At 37.8% G+C, this 13,194-nt stretch overlaps 1 protein-coding gene across 11 annotated transcripts in view; it reads right to left on the minus strand.

The window, feature by feature from the left end:
* Positions 1-13,194, minus strand: part of CCDC141 (coiled-coil domain containing 141) — a 247,151-nt gene that overhangs the window by 91,119 nt on the left and 142,838 nt on the right. For all 11 annotated transcript variants that reach the window (XM_077957279.1, XM_077957276.1, XM_028830891.2 and 8 more), the window contains 2 exons: positions 2,105-2,246; positions 332-451 (listed from right to left, as the gene is read on the minus strand). In XM_077957279.1, the coding sequence (XP_077813405.1) occupies positions 332-451; positions 2,105-2,246 (262 nt within the window). The remainder of the gene's footprint in view (positions 1-331; positions 452-2,104; positions 2,247-13,194) is intronic.

Here is a 13,194-nt window from a genome sequence, read left to right on the forward strand (position 1 = left end):
AATTGCCAATAGTCAGAGAAGCACTGTCCCTGCCTCCTCTGTCACCCCCAAAATGAAGCTTTTTTTGAGAAACTGCCCAGGCAAGAAAGGGAACCAAATGACCAATACCCAGCTGTAATGCTGACTTTCAGTGAGCACAAATGTCCTAATAAATGCATATATAAAAATAATTTAGACATGTAAGAATATGAGTTTTTAAGTCATTGTGTGCTACATACGAATTTAGAATTGTAAACCTCAAGGGCGCTAGGATTAAGTTTATAGCTATCAAATAATTTAAAAATTATATTTACAAAATTATAGCCATAATAATCATTTTCGTTTTACTCACCTTAGCTTGGATATCTAGTTCCAGATATTTATTCAAAATCTTCTCTGATTCAGAACAGGTGGAGCCAACATCCATTGCATTAGAAAGCACTGGACTGATTTTCTGAATTGACATTTCCACCTTTAGGAGTGAATAATATATGGCAGTCTTAGTAATATATTTTTGCATATAGGTACACACATATATCAGGAAGATAAATATTATTTTATAGATTCTCATTATACTTGAAATATATTTTACCAATATTAATCTAATATAGTTTTAAATATTCAGAATTTCATATTTTAATAATGCTGCTCTTCACAGGAGGTAATACTTGTGGCCCACCAACAAAGGTTATATGTGGAAAGGGATTTCTTTTATTAACAGCTGTGAGATATAAGCAATCATCCACATCCTCTAAGAACTTATCTGTATTACCTATGAAGGATAATGCACTTGCTAACACATCAACAGAGATGAATTTATCTGTGAGTGGAATGGCACCCAATTTACAGGCACATTTTAAAGGCAAGATCCAGAGCATGAGCATTGCAGTATTTTGGGAAGAGGGACTCTAGGGAAGCACCAAACCCTGGACATGTCGTAGTAAAACACAGGGGCATACTTAGGACATTTAATTGATGAACTTGGAGGACTATGATTTGATCCTCAGTGGACATGAGTCATTGACTAAAATGACCCTTGAAAGGCTCTGTTCCATTCAAGTTACATGCTTTGTCCCATTGCTCTAACTCCAGTCCATACTCCCCAGACTCAAATTGACTACGAATTGGCAATAGGACAAGTAGCAGCAGCTGAGGTCCTACTGGTCCACCACCACCAAATTAGGTTGGTTCTCAAGCTCCAGGGGATGCAGCACCACAGCTGCCACCATATTTGGAAACTCCCTGAACCCAGGCACCAGAACGAGGATAAAATTCCCAAGTTTCTGATTAATAACAGGTGAGGAGGCAATTTAAATACAGACATTGATATTTAATGTCCTCTCCAGTGAAGGGTACTAACTCTATTCATGTAAGTTCAGGCACATAAGTCCATCGTATCAAATGAAAACATCATTGAAAATTTGAGACCCAGCCTCTACAGCAAGATTCATTAGCATCAATGCCATTGAGATATTACTAGTTTTTGCTGAAGACAAATAATTTTTTTATTTAGTCAGATTGCAGCTCCTTAGTTTTATTCCCCTTTGGAAACAGGAAGTAAAATTCTTCCATACGAAGCCATCATGTTCACTTTGCAGAGAGGATTTTCACATGTATGTTTATATGCAGAATGACTGTGTTGCCTTGCACTGGTCTAGTTCAATAAAATATAACAATGGCAATTTATTCCTTGAAAAACCTAAAACTCATAATATTTGGTATCTGTCTATATATCAATCTATCTACCTATCTATAGTCCTGGTGTTGTATGGTACCATGGTAACAGAAACTTGTGCATATTTGAACCATGCTCAGAACGATGCACATGAAAAATCCACTCTATTCCCATATGTACTTGGTTCAGTTAACACAGTACTGTGCAAAGCGGGAACTGCCTTTGTGTATATACCTACAGGCCAGAGGCACAGACAGGCCACCTGGGTCGGGGTGGTTGATGAACAATAGTGAATTACAACCGTGTCTAGTTCAATTAAAGGACCCAATGTGGAACATAAGGGCAGCCTAAGGAGACATGCCCCTGTCCTCCCACCATGCCCACATACTGCCCTACCATATCATCTATTATCACCAACTTAGATGTTTAAGTTTTAGTTGATGAAACTACCTTCCGTAGGTAACCCTCCACTGAGGCTGTTAGTTGTTGTTTCTTGAGAGCATATTCCTTGTGTGCTGAACACTGTTCGGTCAGATGATCCACTCGTCTCTTAATGCACCCCAACATCTCGTGGATGCCAGACACCTGAGAGCTGAACAGAGCAAACCAGCTGTTAATTCACTCTACCCCAATATAGAACACAGAGTATTTGAAAACAGATCTGCTTTCATGTTAGGTAGGCACTGGTAAAAGGCATCAGCTTTAGGATAATAGAAGTTAAGTAGCTATCATCTCGGTATAGCAGAAAGCAAAAACAAATTATATTCTTTTGTCAGTCAGTCCTGAGGGAAAAGATGAGTTATGGGTTTTTGCAACAAGGTCTAATCTTCTTTTCTAAAGGCTTACTTTTTAATATTTCTGTAGGATATTTTGAAAACCTGATGGCAAAGCCACAGTGTGTTTACCACGACTTTTCCTTAGGGTGTTATTTAAAAACTTCATTTATCTAAAGATGCTCTTTGAATAGAAATGTGGATCAGCCAATTAACAAAGCATTTACTAATCCAATAGGGTAAAATATTTATATAACACTAAGGTCCTTGTTTTCAATGATTATGAATGCTCAAGGCTGTATTCATTAGATGAAAACCAAGTTATCACCAACAATTAGAAATCAAATATACTTGTTGATAAAAAAAAAAGAAGCCAAGCCTCCCATTATCATTTTTTCGCCTGTGCTGGCCTCATGAGACAAAGAAAAGTGACATGAGAGCTCCCGCAACGAAAATGCGTCTAAAACAATGCATGAATTTTGAGTTGGACCCTACCTCTAGTCCAAAGATATCTTAACAGGTTTCCTAATATTGTTGAGGGAATGAACACTTTTAAATTTTCCAACCTATCCCTAAGACTATTTAAGAAGTTGATGTCTTTCATTTCCCCTCAGTCATTTCCTTCGCATACTGTATTAATAAAGATTAACATGATAGCTCTTAAATTTAATTACCGAGAGTTTAAAAAGAGCTCAGAACAAGGTACAGGTTTCAGTCAGTTTACCTCAAAATAATTAATTTATGACTCTGTAAAAATGAATTTAATTAGTAATGAAATGAGGGCAAGATCCTAAATGACTGAGAGGTAAAGTAACCTCACTGGAGTGATGACGAGGCCGCTATAGAGCTGGAAAACACTGAGGTGTGTCTTGTGGACCACAGGAGTCTCAGATACGTTTAATTGGAGGAAAATATGAAACCACTATGAGTAATCTTATTCATGACACATAATGTTTCACAGATGTTACATTTTAAACATTTAGTTTTGCATTTTAATATGTAGAGACAGTGAAGAATATAATCAAGACATCAGGAGATTCTTCTCATTTATCATTAAGAAATAGTTCTTAATAACACTAGATTCCATAATTCTACAAAAGCAGTGTATTGGTGATATGAATCGTATTTTGACTAGGCTTTAGACTTTGAAATATTGTATGCTCAAAAGGCATTTAAAAGCCCAGTTTTCCTGTATACTTTAGGCTCCAAGTTTTCTGCAGAATATGGAAACCTGGAATGAGAAAAATAAATTGAATAAGGGGCATTGTGGAAAGAAGGTACAGAGAACAAAGGTTGTGAAAGGAAATGGGCAAACACACAGAGAAGAAATATAGCTGAAAGTGGCAGAAAATGCCATTACTAAAATAAAAGGAATTTGGAAATGATTAATACAATTAAGAAAGAAAAGCCAAGATAAAAAGGTGGCCACTCTCACCTCTGAGCTGCCCTGTGTGGTCCTACCCCAAATGCCCTCGGCAACCATTCCAGTTAGGGGCTATTTTACCAACTAAACTTAGAACACAGGCCTCCCTGGTCCCAAGAAGCTGTAGCTTGAAGGGGAGTCCAAATTCGAATAGGCTACTCCCTGGGGGAAACTAGATCTCAGTAACCAGCTCCAGCCAAGCCTCTTGATTCCTGTTCACATTACTCTTCATTCCCTGGCCTTCTCCAAAGAATAAGACTGTTAGCCAGCTTCTTGCAGTTATCTATAAGTCCTAGCCATGATGTCTCAGGTACCAGAAGTACCAGAACTCAGACCCACTCTCTGACTCTCACCTGAACTTGCTCTAGCATCTCCTCCCCCTCCCAAATTTCCCACTTGAATCCCTACTTTGTCTTAATTATGATGCTCTAATTCAACACTCACACTAAGCCCAGCCTCCTCTTCGGCTATTTGAATCTAAAATGAACTCTCTTTCTAAAATGGCATCACTCGATTGTACAGTGTCATGGAAATATAGATTATAGATGCACACTTCTTATAAATTTGCATATAGTCATAATAATAGCTACTATTTAATACATTCTTGCACCAAACTTGCCACTTTGTTAAGTGCAATAGATGCATTATTTGATAGAATCCTTACAATAACTTTGTGAAGTGTCAGAAAAGCAACAATAACTTCAATTTTTAGCCAATGAAACTAAGCCTTCACAGGTGACATAACTTGCCCTAGAGACACACATCTAGTAAGTAGCAAAGACTTGATTTAATGTCAAGTCTCTCTGCTACCTGGATAGACTTAATATACTTAACAATTTTATTGATTTAATGATTAGTTATACATCTTACCTTCAGGAAATTTAAGGAAAAACAGATTACATTGGTTTAGTTTTTACCATAAAATGCCATAACTAATAAAAACAGTTATTGAGCTCTTACTGTGATAAGGCACCATTCTTAATGTTTTAAGTAGTCTCTTTTCTAATCCTCATAACAACCCTATGAGCTGAGTAGGATTGTTATCCCCATTTCGCAGATGAGTAGACTGAGGAACAGAGAGAGTCTCAGTAACTGGCCCAGTTCTGAAATGGCTGACATCTGATCTCAGAGTTCACACTCTACCACCTCATAATGCTTTTTCTGGGTCTATGACACATGACTTGGGGTAGGGAGTATTTTGTCCTCTAAAATTTCACTTTGCCTTGAGTTGAGTGTTCTTGGCTGTCGTAGCAAGTAGAAACAGGGGTGGCCTGGCTGACGTGCTCTTTTAAAACTGGCTGGCTTTTCCAGGTAATGCGATGCCTGCTGCAGTTTTCCAAGTGACCACTAGAGGGTCATGGTAGCTTGTTCAAATTACAACCTGTCTTGACGGTCCCTTCAGCACAAAAAATAGGTAAACAAAACCAAACCAAGCATTCCTTCCATAAAAGTGTTGTTTTTTAAAGAACCTACCATTTTAATTTAGGTAAATTACAACCAACCATATAGGATCTCTCTATCTCTCTCTGTTTTTCAGTAACCTTGGAGATTCTGTCTCATTTTGTGGTGATTTATGCCTTATCATGTGTATCTATTGCGTTGTAAATTCTTTGAGGGAAATAAATGGTGTCCTATTTATTCTTATATCCCTTGTAGCCCTGAACACATAGCCTTTTAAGTAGTCGAATATCAATGCCCATTTTCAAATAAAATAAAATAGTCTCTGGTCATTATTTAAGGGAAGAAAACACATAGATTTAAAGATTGAGAAGAATATACGCACAGTTACCATATTTGAAATGTCATAGTAACAGTGTCCAGCAGTTTTAAACAATGATGACTTGCACTTTTGGCCACTTGTAGAAGTTTTAGGCTATCCAAAGACTGCCCAATTTCTTCTTTGGTATGCTTTGGCATTTATAGTTAGGTTAAACCAAATTTATCATGTGTAGTTTGGCTCGATACTTCCTTCTATTTAAAGCCTTAGAGGGACAGACTGAACTGCCTTGTCATTCTGTGCATCACTGCCTGTCCTGTGTGTACTCCATTCTCACATGTGGCTTAGATCCTTTTCTTGGGAAGAGAAGTTTCCATTCATCTTGGTTAATCTAGCCAGTTCCCATTTCCCTCTCTCTATGCCCTTATAACTTGGTCATCTCTGTCTGATTGGGCAGTAACCAGTTCCTTTTCTCTGATTCCCAATTGGAAGATATCCATCACATTCCCAGTCCTAGGGCTTTTTCTATTTCTTCTTAGTGACATCCTAATCTGCAGGTTACATTCAGCCCTGATTCCATCCTTTTCCATTAGAAACTTTATACGGTGATACCAGACTTTTCTTTTGAAAGTTCTAAAACATTTTAAAACCTGCATAGCATGCATATTGACAGTTTCCTCAGCACCTGAACGGCAGGTGGTCTGATCAAAGGAAAGGTATGACCCCGCTCTTTGCCAGCAATTCTTACATGAACTGAAAATAAATTAATAGAATCTCATCAGTCTCCCAGAAATGAGTTCCATTACTTTACAATCTTATTAAAATAACGACAAAACTTGGTTGAACCAAAAACGTGGTGCCCTGTCATTTTGTTCTGATTTGGAAGCAACACTGCCCATGTGCAGTCTGATTGGGTAGGAGAGGGGCTAACAATGGGCTAGACTTCTAGCTCTAACAGTCTGTGGCTCTGTGATTTGCATTGGAAATATTGATTGACCTTTGGGCTGTCTCTGTAAGAATGGATTAGAGGATGCCCGTCTGTAGTGTGAACATGCGGTACATCAGATTATTCCTGATGTTGACTTTGACTTTTCCAAGCATCACAGACTGTGAAGGCTTCTTCAGGCATTTGTTAGAAACTCCAAATGAGAACATTCTCTCCCTTACTCATTCAGCCAATAGAGGGGAGTGGAGGAGGAAGAAAAATAATTACTTTTTTTTTTTTTTCTCAAAGAGCAGAGACTTTGGTTCAAGAATAGGCTGTTCTATTCACTGTATGGAAGCTGTTGCCTTATCTTTGCATTTGTTGTAAATTGGGGCTGGAGGAGGGGAGCAAATTCCAATGTTAATGTGTTCTAATGATTTTTTCTGAAGAATGGCAAGTTGCTTTCAAACCTTTCATAAATTACTATTGTCAGCCCATCTGGATTAGGAGCTGAACCAGATGGTAAGCACTTGACAGCTTACTCTGTCTCATTGGGAGAGATCAGCTGACCATATTTTTCTTTTTGTCTATGGACAAATTATACTTTGAAGATGGAAAAAAATCTTCCTTATCTTTAGCTTGCTGCTTCTTTTAACGGGAACCTGAAGAGTGTCTTTTTATGTTTATGGTTGTCTTTATTTTTGAGGAAACAACTGCTGCTCTCTCCAGTTTTCATCCCTACTTTGAAAAAGTGCCATTTATGCTGTAGAAGTGAAGTGCCTATGTTTCTACAATAAATTTGATTCTTATTTAAGTTATATACTTTGAAAATCTCTCCCACCAAACATATCTGTCTGTCTCTCTCTCTCTCACATACACACACACACAGACACACACACACACAATCTTTTATGTATAGATAACATAGTAGAAACAGAAAGCAGTAAGTGTGGCTGAAGCTACAGGGCACCTGAGTTCTTGTTCAGATGCATGTAGAGATGGCCAGAAGTTCCATTTCTGTGAGGCCATAGAGACCAACATATATGCTCTATTTGAAGGGTGCCATTGCTAGGATTCTTCCTGAAATTAGTAGTAGAGCTGAAATTCTCCACCCTCATTAGGGGAGGTTGAAAATACTGCAGCCAGCTGCTATATGGATATAGCCAACTGCTATATCCATGGGGGCCATGGAATCAAACATGGCGGGCCATCAGGAACCACATCAAGCCCTCTTCTGGTTTTCTGACTGCATCTTCAAGAGCCAGAATATCTCCATAGATGCTTGTGTGACCCTGATCAAATAACAGAAGGACATTTTATGCTGGACTGAAGGTACTATGAGTCCAGGTGGTCACTGCAAGGCTGCGAAGGAGGAAAGAGCAAAGGGAGAAGAAAGCAAGCAAAAGAAAGTCAAAGAAAAAAACCCTCCCACTCCAAATGAGAGTGCAATCCAAAATCTCAAAACACATGAGGAAAAGCAAATCCAAGATACATTCAACAACCAAGAGATAAATGTACTCCAGTTGTAAAGAAAATAAGTACAGCAATCTCACAATGACTTTAAAGTAAATGCCTGAGATCGTCAGAGAGATTTAAAAAAACCAACACCCACAATAAAAGACCAAGAAATTTTGAAACAAAAACAGTCAGAAATAAAGCAAAATTTGATACAAAAAAATTAGAAATCACAGAAATGAAAACAATATATTTTCTAAAATAAGAAATCAATGAATGAAAAAAAGGGGAAATTGACAAAAGAGAAAATAGCCTGAGGACCCAGGGAGAATGCAACATGAGGAGTTAAAATAGTGAAAAAAAAAACAAAAAAACAAAAAAACAAAGACAGGTAAGAGACTGGAAAGAGACCAAGAGGCTCCAACATTCTTCTAATAGAAGGTGTAGGAGAAGAGAAAAAAAGGTAATGGCAGAAAAGTAATATTTAAAAAGATAATGGCTGAAATTTTCTCATAATTTGCGACATGGTACTGAGATTAAAAGGGCACAGCAAGAGCTAAACAGATAAATGCCCACATTTGAGATTATTTGGAAAACATAAAAATATCTTTTAATGTATTTCCTTCCAAAACGACTTTCTTTTCGGTAATCCCCTGGCCCTCCTTGCCTACTCCACCCTACATTAGTATTATGCCATATAGAGAACTTGGGCCCCACTTGTACCTACTTACTGTTATATTGTGAGGATACTCTGTCTTAAAATATTCTTCAAAACACCATTTGATAGGGACTTAGAATATTCCATTATGTGCTTTCCCTTAAACTATTCAAACATTTCCCTAGTTTCTGGAAATATTTAGGTGGTTTTCCGGTTTGCACTATTATAAATAGCACTGTAATGAGCATCTTGTTCATAAATATGTCCCCTCACATCTCTTTCTGTCTCTTTTCTTTGTCCTCTTCTCCCTAAACCCTGTAATATGAGAGGACTCCTCAACCACCCAGGGCAGGGATTTCTGCCTCTTTAGTCAGCCTTCCTCTGGAGGTTCTGTGGATCCAGATCTTTTTACTCTGGGATCTTTGCTACTTCACATCACATCATCAGCATTATAAATGAATACATTCATATTGCAGTGGTAAAGATACTTTATGAGAACCTAGTGTAGTTACTCCTGGATTTAATGGAAAGTGTGAGCTTTTGGTACTTTTCATACTAAAGAGTTTTAGAATGATAAAATCTTTAACAGCGTTAACAAGCCAAGATTGCAGTTATGACATTTACCCAGCCTCTAAAAAGAACAGCTTATTATAGACATGAAAATATTTGGAAAGTGGTTGGGTTAAGACTGTCATAAGAACTCAACTTTGTAATTTCCTAAATTTCACTATCTGACATTTACCATCTAAATGCATCATCAAACTCTTTTAAAAGCAGTTATTTTTAAGTTCTTAAATGCTTAGTACAGTTCATATAAAATGCAGGCATAGACAAATCTACTAGGCAAAGGAAATGTGTTTGCTTTGTTGGAGAATGGAGATTGTTTTTGTTTGTTAAGATCTTTATACATATTTTCATTATGATAAGGGCTTTCCTTCAATGTCATGCCAACCCCTTAACATTTCAAATCAAGTCACCCAGTATGTAATACTAGAGTAATGTAATACTAGAGTAATGTAAGCTAAGAAAGGTAAAAAGAGGTTTCTTGGGTGGTTTCAGCCCTTGGGTGATATCATAGTCTGAATGAGGACATGATACTGTCACAAATGAAATAACTAAAGAATGATTCAGCCCAGCACAGAATGAAAAGTGAAGCCATGAGATAGACATGACAAATAAAAAGGAATTAAAATAAACTGTTATGTGGTAGGTATTGATTCAGCTCATCTCGGCTTGAAGATGTAGACCCTATCTCAGCCTACCAAATACAGCAACTGTTCATAGCCCTCTCAGATTTCACCCTTTCACCTGGCCTGTCCTGATCTCAGACTTTAGGATTGTGTCTCCCTTCTCTGAAGAAGTGACCCCAACACCTACTGTACTCATGGTCCCCTCATTCCTGGAGCACACTTCCTTGATGTGTCGCTCCCTGACTGGACATGGGACAGGTTCTGGGGATTTGGGGTCAGTTTTATAAGGCTTTGATTGTCCCTGAGGCCTGGTGCTTCTATGTCATATAAGATGCTCATATGTACATTTCATAACTTCTGAAATGAACTGAAAGAAAAACTTTGTAGAGAAGTTGGGACTTGAGCTGAAGCTAGAAGCTAGAGTAAATTTTAAGTGCACTAAAATATACATTTTTAAAAAAGGATCCATGTTCATTTAGCCACCAGTCTTCTTGTTATTGATTAAAGCTGAATGAAAGGAGTAGAAAGACAAAAAGCTAGCAACCTAATAGTAATTCAGATCAGCTCTTAAGTACTCACACAACCTCTTACTGCAGGGTTACAGGCAATAGGGCAAGTTATTAAACTTCTCTGTGCCCCAGTTTCCTCATCTGCAAAACAGGGACAATGATAATAGTAGTACCCATTTCACAGGGTGGTTTTGAGGATTAAATTAGTTTATGTCTAGAGCACAGAAGTGTTTGCCATTATTGCTAACGAGTCATTGAACATAGTGTACCTCCCCCTCTCACTTTGTAGTCTTGTCTGACACCCTTCTCCCCCTGCCACCCCCTCCTCCAGCCACACCACCCTTGTCTCTGTGGCACCCTTACTATTGCTCTGCCTGGTCCACTCATCTCCCGGCTGCTTGCAGGGTAGCCCCCTTTGTTCTTAGAGAGTCCTTCTCTGACTACAATGTCTAAAATGATCTCCTGCTCAGTCACTCTATCTCATTTCCCTTTTATATTTTTTCATAGTACTCATTCCCGGGTAAGAGCATCTTAGGTATTCGATTTATTTGTTGGCTATTTCTTACCACCAGAATAGCATAATCACCATGAAGATGGACACTTCACCTGTCACACTCGATGCCTGGGAACATCTGATTTACAAAAGATGGTCAATAAATATTTCTGAATAAACAAATGAAGAAATGGATCATGTTCTGTCCAAAAAGTTCGTAACCATGCACAATATCAACCAAAGGAGGTAGCAGTAACCAACGCAAATGAAAATTGTGAGAAAAGAAAGCAAAATCCAATAAACTCCTGTTTTATGTCTCTATAAAATATGAAAATAAGAAGATCTACATTAAGAGGGTAGTAAGTGTTGGATCAAAACAGATAAGTCTTAAAGTTATACCAAAGCAAAATATTCAGTTAGGATGAGGCATATAAGCCTAAATCCACCATGATGAGGTAGAATGAAAACTGATGCAGTCCTTTAGGCAGGTATAGAAATTGAGTTAACTCTGAAGCAAGTTTATATGTAAATTATATAAGTTAATTTTGGCAAACGGGAAAGGCAAATGAATACTTCACAAGGTAGCCTGGTCTTGCTGGGTTTTTGTATGTTTTTCAGCTCTGAATTGGTAACTGAACTGAGAGAAAAAAAGGAGGTCCTCATTTTTGTCCCATTATAGAAAATCTTACCCTCACACAAGGTCCTGGACCCAGCACTTCCAATCACCACCGATTCCTGTGTCTTAATAAATGCAAAATTCTGCTTGGTAGCAGGCCATCTTTGGTTTTTCTTTAGACTTGGTTCTCAAGGATGATGCTCAGGGAGATGAGGAAGGCTGGAAGCCAGGGACTTTTAACTTCACTATAAGTCTACGTTTGGCCATTTCTATGATTTAAGTATGGTTCGTCCCCACCAAAACTCATGTGGAGGCTTGGTTCTCAATGAGGTGGTGTTGGGAGGTGGTGTCTTCAAGAGGTAAATAACATGGTCATTAAGATGGATTAATGTATTTTTCATAAGTCTGGGTTAGTTCTCTCAGGAATAGATTAGTTCCCACTAGAGCAGGTTGTTATAAAGCGAGGCTGCCTCTTGTGTTTTGCCCTTTTTTCATACATAACTGGTTTCCTTCCAGTTTTCCATCATGTCATGAGGCAGCATGAGGTTCTTACCAGAAGCTGACCAGATGTGGCCACCCAATCTTGGCCCTCCAGGCTCCAGAATCATGAGCTAGATAAACTTCTTTCCTTTACATACTACCAGTCTCAGATATTCTTCTACAGCAACAGAAAATGGACTAAGACAACTGTTATTGCATACACTTTTAGGCATCATAAAGAATGCACTAAAATGCCTTTAAAATTAAAGTGGTTATGTGACAGATATTGTACTCCAAAAAGACAACAACTATTTAATAGTGACTCAGAATTATCATCAGATTAAATGCAGGAAATAGAAAAGGCAAGAACACATGTAAATAACCACAATTTACTTTGTGAAGCTGCTCAAACTTCAGATGTATTTGATTGCATGATAGTAAAACAGTGTAGGCCTGTTCCTAATAAAGTAGTAATTACCGAACAGTAATGAAAATGTCTCAGATTTACTAAGGAAGCTTCATTTCAGATAAACGTAAACTTCTGAGGTCCTATTTTTTGACTAACAGAAAAAAAAAATCAGATCAAAGGGCCTCTGAAATTCCTACCTGCCCCAATACTAAATTATGCCTTTTATTACATTAAGGTAAGTGTTTATCTTCCCTATTTCAAATATTACCTTTCCAGTTAGTGAAAATGAATACAGTTTGATACAACTGACTGTGCTGTAATCATTTGAAACAACCATATTACCCTCAGTATTTTTTTAAGCTCTTTATATAGAAAGTAAAAAAGTATAGTTATACACCATATAACATTGCAATCAACAATGGTGGTCCCACAAGATTATAATGCTGTGCTTTTACTGTACTTTTTCTATGTTTAGATACACAAATACCATTGTGTTTCATTTGCCTATAATATCCAATACAGTAACATGCTGCACAAGTCTGCAGCCTGGGAACAACGGGCTAGCTTAGCTATGTAGTAGGCTATACCATGTCTAAGTATGTGTAGGTGTGTGTGTAAGATGTGTGTAAGTGCACTCTATGATGTTCACACAACAGCAAAATCATGTAAGACTCATTTCTCCGAATGCCTCCTCACTGTTAAGCGATGTATCACTGTACTTGTTTATTGAGCCCTCTCTGTGCTGATGGTGGTGCACATAGACAGGGCTCAACAAACAAGTGAGTTTGTGCTCAACTGCTGGTGCTGTCTCATTCAATTTTTTAAACACTCTATAAAATGTATATCTTCGTTTTACAAAGGGAAAACTGAGATTCAGAGAAATTAAGTTTAA

This window comes from Macaca mulatta, chromosome 12 (assembly GCF_049350105.2).
Source record: "Macaca mulatta isolate MMU2019108-1 chromosome 12, T2T-MMU8v2.0, whole genome shotgun sequence".
Lineage (NCBI taxonomy): Eukaryota > Metazoa > Chordata > Mammalia > Primates > Cercopithecidae > Macaca > Macaca mulatta.